Source organism: Electrophorus electricus, chromosome 26 (assembly GCF_041902795.1).
Source record: "Electrophorus electricus isolate QZ-2024a chromosome 26, ASM4190279v1, whole genome shotgun sequence".
Taxonomy (NCBI): Eukaryota; Metazoa; Chordata; class Actinopteri; order Gymnotiformes; family Gymnotidae; genus Electrophorus; species Electrophorus electricus.
Genome location: NC_137522.1, coordinates 9286632 through 9302806, shown reverse-complemented (window position 1 = coordinate 9302806; position 16175 = coordinate 9286632). Strand labels below are relative to the sequence as shown.

Genomic DNA, 16175 nt, shown 5'->3' with positions numbered 1-16175 from the left:
CTGGAAGCTATTTTCTGTCACGGAAGGCTTAATTTCCTGCCTAGAAGGTACTCCTTCCCATTGATGTAAACATATTGCTTCACGTTTTGTACGACTAAGAAAACGTTTGTCTTTTTTTTTTTCTTCGTATTACCAGAATAAAAATGAAGAAGTTTTTCGAAGATATCAAGAAGGATATAAAATTCAAATCAGCGGGGCCCGGGAAGAAACTTACGGATGAAACTAGGTAAAAATGATATTAAGGGCAGTCGGCCAGCTTTGACAGATAGTCGCAATGTATACCAATTTATTTAGGCTACCTAGCTACATCACTTAGCCTCTTAGTACACTTAAAATTATCTCACTATACGTGATCAGATCACATTTATCTAAACCTTTATAGGTTTTGATGCATTTTGTCACGTTTATCTTCGTCTAATATCAATAACCGCGTTAAGCAAAGTCAAGAAAAAATATTGCTAACCTACTTCACTCGAATTCTTTCAGACATGTTTTCCTCGCCTTACAGGCGATTATCTCGGCATTTGGCTCAGATTGCTTGCAACGTCTATTGTATTGTAACAACTTGTTCCAAAGCAAGTTATGTTATTAGGCATAACAGTATACCCACAGCAAAGAGCTCTGTTGATGTTGACGTTTTCAGCACTGACGCTAAGCCTCCAGTGCAACAAGCTAGCCACGGGAAGCCCCGCCAGGCGCCCAACGAAAGCGCGCAGAGGGCCGGGGCAGCTGCCCTGGCACGAATCGAGCAGCAGCATCGACCTCGACCACAAACGTCCCAGGATACGATTAGGAGCCAGGGTGAGCGATACTATGATGTTAATATCAGGCGTCAGTGCAAGCCACCTTTCCTTCTGCAGAATAACGATGAGCAATAAATATGTTTACTGTGAAAGATATTGGTTGTAGGATGGATACCAGATAGGCAACTGTAACTGAAGCCAGACAATAAAAGCACCAACGTATTTATGTGCCTGGGCCAGATTTAGTAAATAAGCTTTTTGGTTTCAGTGAGGAGGGAATTTGAGGCAGAGGCTGTAGCTACTGCAGTTGGACATCCACACACAGAGGCTGAGGCAAGAAGTCATTCTTTACACGCTTCTCCCTCATACCTTGCTTATTTAATCTGATCAGTTATCCGTTATGTCCTTGTCCAGGGTTCCAAAGTTGCATCGAAGGACGCTGCGTGTTTCTCTGTATCAGGAGTGTATTTCATCTGCCCTCTGACAGGGAAAACTTTGAAAAAGAGCGAGAGAGAAGTTCACATCAAAGAGGCTATTCTTCTGGTGGGTTTATTTACAGTGTCTACACGACTCCGGGAGCGCTCTGACTCACTGTTGAAGAAACTCACAACGTTGACCTTTCTTGTAGAGGTCTTTGGAGAAGCCGGTGGAGGCATCTGTTATGATGATCCATACGTTCAACAAGGACAGGGAGAAGGTGAAGGCGGCCGTGGAAATCATCAGCAAGTGAGCCCCAGATGGAACGAGCTCATGCTTCTGTGCTTGGCCAAACCCTGCATCTCATGTCACACTGCTCTCGTTACCACATTACAGGTACATCGACAACATCTGTAAGCATCCAACAGAAGAGAAATACAGGAAGATTAAAGTGAGCAACAAGGTCTTTCAGGTAAGCAAGTGTGCAAAGCAGAAACAGAAGCAGTACTTTGACTGACTTATTTCACTGATCCTTCATTTCATGTCACATCCTTCAGGAGAAGGTCAGCGGGATCGAGGGGAGTCGAGAGTACTTGCAGGCTCTGGGATTTGAGAGCACCATGCTGCCAGTGGAGGGCGAAGGTAAACAAAAAACACATTACGGTAACTGGAAGCCGTTGTGATGGGGCTAACATTTGTCATTGCATAAGCAATTATCTTTTTATGCAGAGATACAGTATTGCACAGATGTAATGAAACACCACATTTTAATTTGTCTTGTGAACAGAGCATCATAAGTCTGTACTTGTTGACAGTTTATTGTCCTTGCTTTAGCCAGGTGCATTTAAGATTTATGGTTAACAGTTTATATATATTGGTCCTGCTAGTAAACGATAACCTTGTTATTTTTCCATTACATATTTAGGTCCATAGGCAAAAAGCACTTCAGTAGAACTTTAACAGGTTATAAATGTGGCCCTGTTGAATACAGTGCATTTGTTGTTTCTCACGTTGTTCTCCAGAGGGCGCTGAAGAGTTCTTGGTGCTGGCAGAACAGGAGCCTGGCGCTCTGGAAGAGATGAAGGAGAAAAAGGAGAAGTTGCAGAATGGAGAGCCTGTCCGAGCCAAGCTGGACCGCCAGGCACAAGCCTTCAGACCTTCCCAGCATGCTTCACGCTTCGAGCTGCCCCCAGACTTCTATAACCTGACAGCAGAAGAGCTGAAGAGAGAGCAGCGGCTCAAGTATGAAAGCAAACAGAGGTTCACGCTCAGTAGCCGAGTTTTTAAAATCAGTTCTTATGGAGCCCCGATTAGGACAAGGTTTTTCTGTTCCAGATCCTCATCCGCCTGACCAACTTAATCAAGGGATGCAGATTTATTAATTACCTGCTTAAGAGGTGTTAGTAGATGGAATACAATAAACATGTGGATTGACTAGGAATGCCCTAAGATTGCATTGAGCTCAGTGAAAATCATTTCAGTATCACACATCTGCAATCTTGGTTCATTCCCAGTTAAGAAATTCAGCAAGTTGTTTGGTACCCAAATTTGATCCTTTCAGGCCACATCTTTATAGTAATTATTCCCTTAATTAATTTACATATTTCTCTAATTTATTGACCCCAGCTTTGCTATATAATTCTCTGATGGCTATTTATAGTTGCATAAAACTATAGTTTATTAGTATCCATTAAGATATAATTGTATCCTACTGAAGACTTGTCATGCCCTGTGAGGGACTGTCACCCAGTCCTGGGTCGGGCCCCACCTTCTGCTGAGCTGCCATGATGGGCTCCGGACCCTGTACCTCTGAATCGGATTATGGCGCTCAGAAGATGAACTACTCAATGAAAACTTCTCACCTATCCATGTGACTTTCTCCAACACATTCTTTATTTCAGAAGCGATATAACTGAGAGAAACAGCATGCTAAGAACAAAAGCCATGCGGGAAAAAGATGAGCAGAGGGAGAGAAGGAAATACAACTACGCCCTGCTGAGAATCCGCTTACCTGATGGCAATCTACTACAGGGTATGAACTATGGTCCTGTTTATAGAAACATTCTTCAAAATCACATACATTTCACAGCTAAAATACTGGCCATATTAATTCCAGGTAGGTATTCTGAAATGTCTCAATTTCGCTTTTTAACACCACTTTTGTAGATCTTATGAATCACTTTACTATCTTACCACCAAAGGTGGGTACCAACTATACAGTATTTACTCAGGTGCATGTGGTAGCTCAGTGGTTAAGGTACTCAACTAATCAAAAGGTTGCCAGTTCAAGCCCCACCACTGCCAAGTTGCAACTGTTGGGCCCCTGATCAAAGCCCTTAACATTGCTTGAGTTGAATTCAGTTATAATTCTAAGTCATTTTGGATATTGTCAGCTAAATGCTGTAAATTTACTTTCATGTGCATAGTACTTTCAGAGCTTTCATACTTAATTTTATAAAGTATATTTGAGAGTAATCGAAGTTTGACACTTTTTTGAGCTGTGCTATTTGTAGTAATAACTTTTATTCAAGGATGGTTTTAGCACTGTACCCACTCACACAGGGACATTCCTGGCATGGGACAAAGTGGCAGCGTCATATCAGTTTGTACGCGACTCGTTGGAGAACGGCTGGCAGCCCTTTGAGCTCTTTGCTCCTGGTGGCCAGAAACTGAAGGAGGAAGAGGACGTGGCACTGAACGAATGCAACCTTGTACGTAGTCACCAGTAAACCTTGATGCAACAGGCCAGATACATTTCTTTTCCTCATTCTTAACCAGGCAAAGGACGAGTGGCTGACTTGTGAATTACTGAACCTGCATGGATTCTCGTGCTCCTCTTCATTCCCCCAGGCCCCTGCTGCGCTGTTGAACTTTGCGTGGGACGCTGCCGTCCAGGCAGACATCACTGCTGCTGGTGGACATGGCCGTTCGGTGCTGAAGCCCGAACTGCTGGAGAACATAAAGACCCTCAGCTGAACACCCTGCTCTTCAGGGCTTGGCCCTTTTTTTCCACTCTTCTAATAGCAGCCACACCTTTCCTCACCGGACCCCACGTCACCCTGAGCTGCCAGAGTACATCACTAAACGTGCTGATAGGGCAAAGCAAGAAACATGGGTGGGTTTAATGGTTTGATTAAGCAGCTTAGTGACAGCTCCTTTGCACAGATGCTGCCACTTTTACAACTAAGTAAAAGCACGGTCACACCGTTACCCAAGCATCCAGGGGTGTTTTGCCTCTTTAAAAGAGAACCGTTGTGCGCAAGTATTCAGTTTATTATACATGTACTAGAGAATAAAATAATATCTACTGCACTGTGATGCTGCAGTAAAACTAGTCCCTGTATCTTCAGTTGCATTTTACCACAGAATGTAATGGCTGTTCCAGTTTTTTTTTTTTTTTAAATGATTCCTTTAACCATGGAACACATTAAAGCACTTTGAGGCTACTTTGACAAAAAACTTAATGTGAAACCTACACGTTCCTTTTCTATGGACAGTGGCAGCACATATGGATTTCTTTTTAAAGAGATGTATAACCAGTTTTCCATGGGTCATTTTCTTACTTGCCATTTCAAACACACCTAATAATTTTAAGAACTTTGAAAATTAATTGGGCCCATGTCAGGGCAGGCTTTGTAAAGCATCACATTGCTCTCTGCCTAAAGCAAGATAAACTACCTCCTTACAAAACACTAAAATGTTCACTCCTTTAAGAGAGAAATCACTAAGAAATTTACCCAAGTATTACAGTATGCATCTGTAACCGGTACCCAGCAGACATAGCGGAGCAAAATTAACTTGCTTGCTAAGAGGTATTGGTTTGCTTTGACAATGCTTTGAGAACTTCTGAAATGTATGCAAAGCACAGCTAAATATGCTGTCTGTAATACCACTGTTACTTTATTGCTTAAACTAATTTAATGTATGTAATAAAGGATGCACCAACATATTTGTTGTGAAACTGCACAGTAAAACTGCAGATATACATGAAAACTTCCAATTTTACTATAAAAACACAAGCAAATCTCAATCACTAGTATACCATGTCTCATCACCCTTTGGCAAGCGTGAAGGGGATTTTTTTGGCTTGATTTAATAATGCTTTATTTAAACAAGTATTATAATACACCAATCAACTGTAAACTATGCTGCACATTATCCTAGAAAATTAGTTTTCCCCAAAGTTCACAACCTCTCTTCCCCCCACCCCCATTATCTATTTCTAACAAATCTTCAAGTGTTACACTTCGATGTCTTAACTATAAATTTACACCACTTTTAGCAGCTTGGAGAACAGCACGTGTACTGTTTTCTTTTTACAAAAGCCCTAAGAAACTAAAAGGAGAAACAAGCAAGCATACACAAGCCAAGATGAAGATTAGAATAAAGGCATATAAAAGTGCGATACATTTTAAAGAATCTTTTTTTAATGAAATAAACCAGTTCAAGTATTCTGGGAAAACACAATAATATATATATATAAATATATATATAAATATATATAAAAATATATATATTTATATATATATATTTGTGTGTGTGTGTGTATGTATGTATGTATATTTTTTCTTTTCTTTTTTTTCTTTTTAAAATGTACTTTTTAAAAGGCTGAAAGTGAACTAGCTAGAAGTCCAGCAGACAGCTACTACTCTTGGTCAGACAGGGTTGTGATATTTAAAGACTTGTTTAAACCCTTCACCACTGTATACCTGAAGAATCTTCAGGTCTGTTCAGAAGCCTTACCACCAGTCATCAGTGGGACCAAGAATTTACATCACAGCTGCCTCTTCAAAAGAGCCTCGTTAGAGCTTAAAACTGTCCACTGCTCACATTACAATGGACCATCTAAAGCTTAATTTAACATTTTAATGGCATAACCGCTCATTTGAGGGGCCTTTAATACTGTGTATTATCTGTGACTCTCGACTACAATCTTTAACCTCCCCCGCTCCCGGCACACACCGAACAGGAGTGTTGGGTTTCAGGCTGTAGCTGGTGTGAGGCAGGGGAGGGTAAGAGCAGCATCACAAGTGTTTGCATCCATTGGCACTGTACTCTTGGCTTCTGTTGGGGGGGTTGAGCCATCTTGTTTGAAAGGTCCTAGACAAAGAGCGAAAGCAAGCCACCGTTTATCTTTCCTTTGTGTAGTGGATATTCTGTACGTTTAGATTTGGATTCCTGGTCATGGATTAAGCCTAGCTGTAGACCAAGTCAAAATGTCCATGGCGATTCCACTGACTGGACCCATTAGCCTAGGATTAGAACCAATATTGGTCTGCAAAGCCAACCTTTTGCTTTGAAGTTCTGCACTTACCAGGTTGTTCACTCAAAATAAGGCAGTCATCATCATCATCCTCAGTGTCTGCTTGAAAACCGTCAGTTTCCATCGCCTCAGCCTAAGGGGCGCACAGCAGACCTCAGAGCATAAATTTTTTTTTGTTGTTAATCCTATTATAATGCCATACCAGTATTAAAATAGCTAAGATCTATGCAACACTGACATCTGCATATGCACACTGAAATCTATCCATACATGGAGGCACAACAAATGACCTCCACGGCACTAAAAAAACCAAGTCTCCACCTGTTCAGCGTCACCACATCTCTTCATGTACTTGGTGATGGAGTGGTTTCTGACGCTCTTCCTCTTGTTGGAGGGTGTAGTGGAGGCAGATTGTGGTGTGGTGGGCGAGGTGCCCTGTGAGCATGGCAGCTGTCCTGTGGGCTCGTCACGGGCGACACTGGCCCCAGGAGTGAGGTAGGTCCACCTGCAGGGTACGGGCAGGGCCTCCTGGCTGAAGCGCGCTAGCACATCAGCACGCACGTACCAGCAGCAGCGCCTGTAGGCCGAGCGCTTTTCGTACACCGCGTTCTCCTTTATGATTCGCTTCACGTGAATCCTGAGTGAGAATTAAAAACACAGGAATAGTTCGGTGTTAAAAGCTCTTCCAGTGACACTACTGAGTCACTGTAAATAAATAAACTAACACGAACAGAACAGTGTCATTGACGCAAAGCACCAAAGCTATTTCAATGCTAACAGCACCCATGTAGACAATTTTATTTTTACTCTAAACATGGGTGAGAGTCACAAGCCAGGTCGATGAGGTGCTCTGTATCTAAAAAGGAGAGCTGCTAACATTTCCCTTGAATCATGCATAATTGTAAAGATGGCTTGAAGAATTCCACATGGCCAAAGAGAAAGACAGTCCAGGTCTTAAAGCCACCATTATCTATTTTGACTTCTTGCTAACTTGCCAGGCTTGGTGCCCTCCTCCGTTCAGTCCTATGCCCTCAGTCAAGGCCTTTCTACAAAGGCCCTCTGCAAACACATGTAAGCTTAGTGTGGGTGGGTGAGTTTTTCCTGCATTGGTTAGAACTGCTAGACTGCAAACATTTTGCTGCCCATTCCAGCACCCATGAGAATTTTTCCTTTTCTCAGAGAAACCATTTCAGCCTATGTTGAGTTGAGGAATGTTATGTTGAGGAAGACAGAGCTTTCAGCTTTAAAAACCCTCTCAAATATTTTATTTAAAACTTGCACTGTAAAACAGGGACATTTCTTTCTCTATAAATGTATTGTGCAATGACCCACCGGGGAGGGACAGTGTCAGAGCCCTGAGGGCTGCTGTTCAGCGAGGGTGACCGCTGACGATAGAACTCCTGGAACTCTGTGATGATGACCTTACTGCTGTTCACATTCCCATGGAGTAAAGGCAGCAGCTGAGACAGCACTGAGAGCCAAGCAGGGAAACATTGGGAGAACACATCATTTGAAATGTCAGGAAGCACTTTGGAAATCCAGCTCTGTGCACATCACTAATTGAGAACACAATTATGATAAAGAGTGATGTTAGACAATACAGATCATCTATTTACATAGCAAGTAACTGCCTAGTGACAAACTACACCATTGTGCTCCATGGGTAGGAGAAATGCTATTTTAATTTGTGAACAAGGGTCAATGACAAAGCATGAAATGAATAAATCAGGTCAATATATTTGGCAGATATAACTTGCTTCACTTGACTGAGCTATGGAGGGTGTTTCCAACTGAGTGTGTTCATCTACAATAATGGAGTTTTAGTTGGTTGCTGTTATATAGTTGAAGTCAATGAATGAAGTGAGTTGTCTGTGTGCAACTACAACAAGCACATCTTAAAATTCACAGCACCAGGACACTATTCAGAAGTGGTTTTAAAACCTGTAACCTGAAACCAGACTTCAATCAATTACTTAAAAACAATGATTCCAGGCAAGGTACATACAGTGTACCTTGTAGCAGTGACAAATATTCCCATTACTCCCTCAAGTGGGCATTTCTAACAAACTCACACTGCTCTTTTCTCTGTTGACTTGATGCTTCTTCCTCGGGTGTGCTAGGCTCCTCCCCAGGGAGGGGCTCCAGCATGCATACTGCATATTGCAGCAACAGGTCTGGTGGAGGTTCCTCTCCCTGCCACGCACAGCCCACCACCACCGGCACCAGCACATTCAGCTTCCTTTCAGCCATCAGCTCATCCCACTCTCGAGCCTTCAGACGCTGTCGCACCTTCTGTTTCTCAGGATCTCCGCCCTCCTACACGGACCCACCCCCACACGGAGCCACACCTCAGTGACCTCTCAAACCAAACCAGTGGTTTGTTTGTTTTTTTTGTTTGTTTGTTTTTTTAAATCAAGTATAAACTTAACCCAAGCCTAACCAATTATTTTTAAAAAAGTATATCTGAGTTAAAATACATACATCTGAACTAAAACATGCATAAAACTTAAGCTTCACCAGTTTTTTTCAGACATTTTACTAATCATACCTCATCTTCAAGTGCTCCTTCCCCATCTGACAGATAGCCGTGTGGTACAAAGAATCCATCATCTTCGTCATCATCATCCCCTCCTTCATCGTCTTCATCCTGGCACAACACATAAGGGTTATGATAGCATCATACAGATCACTACACATTAGTACTACACCCATGCAACCAACAAAAGCAATGATTGATGAGTACACGAGTACACCAAGAGTGCCACAGCCGAGATGGGCTGAGGCCAAACTGTGGAGAGCAGCAACAACAACTTTCCAGGTTGTCAGTCAAAAATGATTTAAGGATTTATCCAGTAATAAACCAATTGCAGATAAATATTGCTCAATTTCTATTCTCCTAAAAACATATCCATCTTTTAAAAACAAAATCAAACCCTTTGAATCATCACATTGTCTTGGCATTCTTGTAGTACGCTGGAAGATTTACACCGCACACAGGAATATGTGCCTCACCCCCTCACTGTGGGACAGAGACTCTCCTGGCTCTTCCTCCTCCCATTCCTCATCACTGTCCACCTCATAGTCCAGCAGGTCCTAATAAACACAATCTCTGTTACAAAACACTTCAGTGTACTCATTTTTTGTGTGCACGTACAGGACAGTACACCAAGCAGCAACGGTGCACAGTAACACCGTACATCAGCGTCATTACTGTACTCAATTACAATGTTGAAGCATTTATACATTACTGGATTTATTCCTATTTTGGGAGAGTACAGTTTTACTCTACATTATACACCAAGAACTCTTACTTTTTACTGCAATACATTTACACAACCTGTCATCACTTGAATGAAACAGTATAGATCAAATTTTATCATATGATAATTGTCTAACTAGCTGACATTTTAAAGAACAAAGATCATACATATTGTTAATGAGTAAACAGAATCAGGTCAACATAGTAAAAATGTATCTGGAGTTATAGCACCCAACAATGACTCCAGAGAGAAATCAGAAAGGAAATGACTAAGAAATATGCTATATATACATAAAATATATTTATGGATAAGTGGGCCCCCGTGCTATTTTTAAACCAAAAATATTACACTGTTTTCACTCTAAGTTAGTCATGCCCATATAACCACAGACTGGCAATGCATCAATGTTGTGTACTGAGGTGTTCACCTTGTCCTGTCGGAATGGGCAGCGAGGAGAGATGGACGTAGTCTTTTTGCTCCAGGTGCCCCAGTATGCAGGACGATAGTTTTCGTGAAACTGCAGAAGCTTCATGCGTCCATAGCGTTTGCGGTAAGGAACTTCATCTGGTTTTGGACCATCAGTAACCACTATACAGTCCCTGATGATGAAGCAGAGCAACCTTAAGAGGTGAGGAGACCTTTCAACGTCTCAGGGATGCACGGGTATTACTGAGATACTACCAGCAGCACAAGCATTCAACAGCAGCTTCTATTTAGGCAACAGCCCATAGATTCTAAAGACCATGATATTTTCTGTGTTGGACACTTACATTTTGGACCAAGCTAATAGTTTTTAGTACTGAGATGGCATCACGTAGCTTGTTACAGTTTAATTAATAAAACAGTAGACTAACAGTAATAAAATGGTACACTTCTTAACTTCCTACTTCCTAATATATATCCGATATATACATCAAGTTGTGCAGCAGCTACTTATTACAAAAAGAACAAATAACCCAGGTTACTGCTAATGAGACCAAACTGTTTACGGAACAAACGGTGTCCAGACAGCTTCATTTGTCCTTTTGTAATTAGCAGAAAATGTTACATAACTGATGCAGTTTTAATACAGCTAAACTTTTTGCCTTGAAGCTTGTCATGTAGCCAGCTACACTTCTCTGAAGGACAACTTTTGCCTAGCCGAAATACACATTTTTGTTAAGCAACTTGTCCATTTTTAAACTTAGCAGCTCACATTTTGTTCCATAACGTCTACCTATGGTCTGACCTCGTGGAGTCCCTGCGTCTTGGTTTGGTTGCGCCTGACTTGCGGGGCTTGTGTGCCGTCCAGTCCCTTAGACCGTCCAGAGTGCTATCTGGTTCAGCCAGGTGCCGATCCAGCGCCTCCAGAAGCACGTCTGCACACAGCACTCGGTTCAGAGGAGCCAGCATCATGTGTTCTTTGATCTCAAAGGGTGCGAACTTCCCACAGACAGACGCCAGGGTCTGAAACACAGAGCGGAACTTCAACTCATCTGGTGAATAAACGACCATACAATATACAAATTAACACCAATAACACATTTCATAAAGAAAAACAAAAATTCATTTTATATTAATAAAGCGACTTTTAAAACATATAGATCAATATGTATATGCATGGCCAATGAACAAGCCCATAAGGTCCACCATGTACAGTTGGTAGCTCACCTTTGGTGCTAACTGAGTCTTGGATTTCTGCAGGAATCGGGTAATCTCAGCTTTCTCAGCTTTGATTCGCTAGACAGAATACAGAATGCATTATAGAAATGCAACATTTGAAAAAACAAATAAGCCTCAATTCAAAGAAACTTGTGATTCTAATAACCCTAAGAGATGATGTATACATTAAACAGGTAGCGACTATCCTACTGCTGGCTGAGCCTGAGTAAATGAACACCAATGGCTCAAACTTTACTTGGAAGCTCAAAAGTGACTGTACTCAGTTTGAAAACCGGGAACACACCTCTTTCTCTTCTTTCAACCGTTTTTCTTCTTCTTTCTTTCTCTTCTCTTCAAGTTTAGCCCTAAAAAAATTGTCACAGCAATAAAAATGTATCCTCTTTACCAAACAGAAAAATAGTGATGAAATCAGGGCAATCAGATGCACAATAAGAGCACTGCTCACTGTATCTTCACTTTGCGCTGCTCTTCTTTTGCCCGCAGTCTCTCTGCCTTCTCTTTACAATCCTTTTCTTTCCTCTCCCGCCTCTCCTGCTCCTCTTTATCTCTCTTCTCCTTCCGCTCCCGCTTCATGTCCTCCTTCAGCCTGCGGGCCTCCTCTCTCTGCTTCTCCTTGGCTGCTCGAGCCTCCTGCTTCTGTCGTTCCTTCTCCTCCCGTTGCCGCTGCCTCTCTCCCACCTCCTGGGGACTCTGACGCACACAGAAAAAAAAAAGTTTGCGTCGTCACCATAAATGCACAACTTTATAAGGGTTTGATAAACAATGGTAAAAGTAAAGAACGCACACTGATGACAGTTTTCCAAAAGCAACTATGGAAAACGAATAATTTCAATGCCCCAAAGAAATTCAGCATGAATCTTACCTTGAATGACCGTCTTTTCACCTTTTTCTGCTCTGCGTCCGTCCCTGGTACCTGTGTGAGAAATATTTAAAAACAAGCTAGTTATACTTCATTCATCCTATTACAAAGGAAATGTATTAGCTTGCTACATTATATTGACTGTACTCCTAATATAATTGACTTATACTGACTGTACTCCTAATATAACTAAATTTTAAATGTTGATTATCAATCATTTAGAAACAAACAGCAGGCTTCCAAGTCACCCATATTAAATCAGTAGCAATTTACTTTTTAAAGAGTTACATGAGTGATATTCATAATCCAAAGATTTAATTCCCTAGAAGACATACAAGTCTGCACTGTGATGATCATTCAATCACCTCAGCACAGGTTTGGTTAGCAGCTTGACTGGGAAGCGAAGGTGATACTGCATGCCACCATAAAGCATTATTCTGTGCATGTATTTTAACGTCAATTTTCCAGTGGCATACAAAAGGATCCAAATCTGGTCCTGGATTTTTTAATCATTTGATTACAATGGTAACTGATCGGCAATGTGTTGTCACACTTGTCTCCCAGGTAATGGAAGGTTGGCAAACAACTGAATTGAATAGCTCTGCCCTAGCTCCACCTCCCACTTTCCCACACTTCATATTCAAGAGCACGCAGTCACGTGCATAAACCCAGCCCTGGGACAAACACTTGTCATTAAATCTCCAATCAGCTGAAATATTTTGGAAAGCTCCATGGATGTTGCAGAGATGCCTTATAATTGTACTCACTGAGACAGGTGTGGTCGGTGTGCTCTTGACGGGCTCTGGCGAGCTCTCGACCAATGACGCAGAACTGGTAGACATGGGGGAGACCAATGATCCATTTTCCTGACTCATGTCAGTCTCCTGCTGCTGTTCAGTCTCAGGTTCAGAATCTAGAGTGTTGTCCATCTGCAGGAGAGCGATGCTATCCTCTGCCTTGGCCATTTCCTTACTCACTTCTGATGGTGAGAGGATGATGGGAGACGTTTCGGCTTCTTTCGCCTGCGCGGCAGCCTGGGTAGATTTTGTGGCATCGCCCATAAGGGGGCACGAGGCATCTCCAAGAGCAGGAGGCTGTTTGGCAGCATCAGTGGAATTAGAGTCCTCTGTTAGGTCAATCATAGGAGGAATGGTGCTTACCGGAGGACACTTGGCCCGTTTCATAAAACCATCGAGGGGTCCGCGGCCATTTATCAAACCAGATCTAGATGGCAGGAGGAGGGAGGTCGCGTCTACTTCATTCTCCCTATCAGAAGCACTGAGCTCATGAGTAGGTGGACCAGAAGACCCTGGTCTGGTTCTTTTGGTCTCCCTGGTTTGCTTGGTTTCTGTGTTAAGACGTTTGAAAGGAAGACGGGCTGGAACGAAAACATAAAATCATTAAAATGTCTCAAAGAAAATGAGACCAAGTTCAATAAGTCATTATAGATACAAAAAAGTACACAAAAACGGTACTCTATATTGATTAATGGCCATGTAATGCTACAGCGAGTCCCATTAGGTTTCAGACTATATTGATTAATGGCTATGTAATGCGAGTCGCATTAGGTTTCAGACTCTATGCTGATTAATGACCATGTAATGCGAGTCGCATTAGGTTTCAGACTCTATGCTGATTAATGACCATGTAATGCTACGACTCCCATCAGGTTTCAGACTCTATACTCATCAATGGCTATGTAATGTTACAGTGAGTCCCATTATGTTTCCAGAACATACCATTTACACAGCTGACAGTGTAACCAAGTACAGGACTTTAAAAAAAATCCTGCTTTTAAATTCCACATAGGCCTTTCAAAATCCATTGGTTATATAGGAAAGGTAGTTAAGAGAGAACCTTACTCCGATTCCAAACTTTCATAAATAAAAATAGCTTTCAAATGTTGAATGTAGTTAATAGTATACACCAAATTTCACTTCAAAACATACACGTTCTGCTGTTGGTACTAAATCCAAGTAATACATTTACGTTTTTTTTTTTAAAAATGGCATACAACACGATAAATGCGTAGGTATAATCAATCTTTCATGTTATTTTTACCTTGAATAAGCTTCTTGGTGGCAGTATTTGCTTTGTCCACGCTATCCATACCTGTACCGCAAAAAGATTTTGAATTAACTACCAGGATTAGCATTACCTTAGGTTAAAATGTTAAATGATATACGTTAAGATTAAAAAAAATCTCACCTAATTAGTGATAGAAATCAAGTAATAAAACGTTCGATCTAAACTATTGCCAATAATAAACGGTAGGTCTCGATTACTCGACAGTTTGTCTATGTAAAACAAAGACACATGCTACCATTTAGCGTTCATGAATCACGCCACTACTACTGACAGTAGTTCTAGTTAGCTGGTCAACAAGGAAGACTGTTTACGCGTTAGCCAGCAAGCTAACTAAAGCTAACCAGTCTAACCAAGATAAATGCAACTTTTAAAAGTTGCTTTCAAACGAGCTTTTTCCACAAAAATATGGTTTCATCGCATCCAACAAAATTTCAACATACCAAACTTTACTAATTTTACAATAACACGTCGACAGACTGTGACTAGGACAACCTTTAGTAAAATGTTTGCTTTTGCTCTCCCGCCATTCAGCAAATGAATCCGAGTCTAATAGTACTGGCTAGTAGGCCAGACTTGATGTAAAAGCCAGCTAGCAACTCCCCCGAAACATAAAGAACATTATAGCTATCTAGCCTTTATTTGTTGTAAAATGTGTTTCCTAATTGGTAAACACAGATAGCCAGCTCCTCATGGCACTTACTCTGGAAAGATACAAAACTTTGATTACCTAATGTAAACTTGCCTAGCTAGTTAGCATAAGATAGGTTTGTGCAGTCCATAAGCGAGTACACACTAAATTCAGAGCTAGCGTTAGCTGGATTAGATAGCTGCTGCTGCCGACGAATCGAAGGCCTAACAAATTCGCCACGTAAAGTGACATTAGCATTGATTTACTATCCAACTAGACACAAACCATCAAAAAGCGTCGGTTTTGTGGCTGCCATCATAAATACTAATGTAGCTAGCTTGGTGCCCAATTAGCCAACATGTCATTATGAGTAAATTGTTTACAGTAACTAGCTAGCTAACTTGCTAAATAATGCACTGGTCTACAAAACAAAAACCTGCGATTATATGGAGACATTACTTAGCTAACCCAGCGAACGCTAGCTATCTCGACTAAAAACGTAACGCTAGCTAGATAACTAAAGTTAAAGACTAGCTAGATAGAATAAGACTTTTACAAAATCATGAACAAGTGTCTCCCGCTCAGACCTCTTCGTGGCGTGGAGGCTAAAGGCCCGTCCGCAGATGGGTCTTCGGCCGCAAGCATCACCACCACCATCCGTAGGTTAGCACTTTGCTAGCCGGCCTGAATCCGCAAGTAAACTTTACGTGAAACGACTTTAAAAAAAAGAACAAAAAATAAGAATCTAATGAGACTTTTCAGTTCCAACGAAAGCTCAGTTTCTCGTGGGTTCTGCAATCCCCGAAGAAGGCAAAACGTTCAACGGCGTCTCGGCGAATCCTCTCCGCGATGCTTTCTGGTCTCCCTCTTTAACTGGTCAACGGCTCTCCGCTCGCCACCCCACGGACTCCCTCGCGCTCTACTCAGAATTGGCGGGAGCTTGTCGCGAGCCTGCGTCACCGCTGCTGATTGGGTATTGGGCCCATTCGTCGGCGAAGACGAATCATCAAGCGATTGGTCATTATGGTGGAGGGTTTTCTGTTTTTTTCTGTTTTTTTCCTATTCTTTTTTATTTATTTATTTTTTACGCTTCACTATTGGTAAATACAGATTACATCAGCAATTACGCTACTCAACCACATATAACAATTCATAAAATATTGCCATTGGGGGTCTTAAAAACCTTTAAACGTTAAATACAGAAGCACGGTCTTCATTGTTTTGAAGTTTTTCGAAACTGTTCCGTCGCCATGCA

The 16175-nt window shown here is 41.6% G+C and overlaps 2 protein-coding genes across 3 annotated transcripts; one reads left to right on the top strand and one right to left on the bottom strand.

Annotated features, from left to right (window-relative positions):
* Positions 1 to 34: 34 nt before the first annotated feature.
* On the top strand, positions 35 to 5109 carry ubxn6 (UBX domain protein 6). The gene is made up of 11 exons (XM_027028361.3): positions 35 to 226; positions 644 to 801; positions 1012 to 1076; positions 1158 to 1286; positions 1372 to 1469; positions 1557 to 1632; positions 1718 to 1802; positions 2183 to 2402; positions 3062 to 3192; positions 3723 to 3871; positions 4011 to 5109. The coding sequence occupies exons 1-11, from the start codon at positions 144 to 146 to the stop codon at positions 4134 to 4136; spliced, it is 1320 nt and encodes a 439-aa protein (XP_026884162.2). The 5' UTR covers positions 35 to 143; the 3' UTR covers positions 4137 to 5109.
* A 470-nt stretch (positions 5110 to 5579) lies between these two features.
* chaf1a (chromatin assembly factor 1, subunit A (p150)) lies at positions 5580 to 15842 on the bottom strand. Of its 2 annotated transcripts, XM_081708420.1 has the most exons (17): positions 15508 to 15842; positions 14413 to 14501; positions 14266 to 14316; positions 12972 to 13582; positions 12208 to 12258; positions 11791 to 12035; positions 11629 to 11689; positions 11334 to 11402; positions 10912 to 11129; positions 10111 to 10282; positions 9436 to 9516; positions 8972 to 9070; positions 8496 to 8739; positions 7756 to 7894; positions 6745 to 7060; positions 6475 to 6556; positions 5580 to 6260 (listed from the first exon to the last, which is right to left on the bottom strand). In XM_081708420.1, the coding sequence occupies exons 3-17, from the start codon at positions 14312 to 14314 to the stop codon at positions 6142 to 6144; spliced, it is 2556 nt and encodes an 851-aa protein (XP_081564546.1). In that variant the 5' UTR covers positions 14315 to 14316; positions 14413 to 14501; positions 15508 to 15842; the 3' UTR covers positions 5580 to 6141. The 2 variants fall into 2 exon arrangements, with proteins under 2 accessions (XP_081564546.1, XP_026884135.3); XM_027028334.3 differs by lacking the exon at positions 14413 to 14501.
* Positions 15843 to 16175: the final 333 nt, after the last annotated feature.

Bases quoted from the DNA above. Each gene is read 5' to 3' on its own strand.
- ubxn6 (XM_027028361.3), top strand. From the start codon at position 144: ATGAAGAAGTTTTTCGAAGATATCAAGAAGGATATAAAATTCAAATCA. The intron at 227-643 runs GTAAAAATGATA...TGACGTTTTCAG, and splicing joins AAACTTACGGATGAAACTAG to CACTGACGCTAAGCCTCCAG. The intron at 3,872-4,010 runs GTACGTAGTCAC...TCATTCCCCCAG, and splicing joins CACTGAACGAATGCAACCTT to GCCCCTGCTGCGCTGTTGAA.
- chaf1a (XM_027028334.3), bottom strand. From the start codon at position 15,577: ATGGTGGTGGTGATGCTTGCGGCCGAAGACCCATCTGCGGACGGGCCT. The intron at 13,583-14,265 runs GTAAAAATAACA...TTTTCGTTCCAG, and splicing joins CACCAAGAAGCTTATTCAAG to CCCGTCTTCCTTTCAAACGT. The intron at 8,740-8,971 runs GTATGATTAGTA...GGGTCCGTGTAG, and splicing joins AAGGAGCACTTGAAGATGAG to GAGGGCGGAGATCCTGAGAA.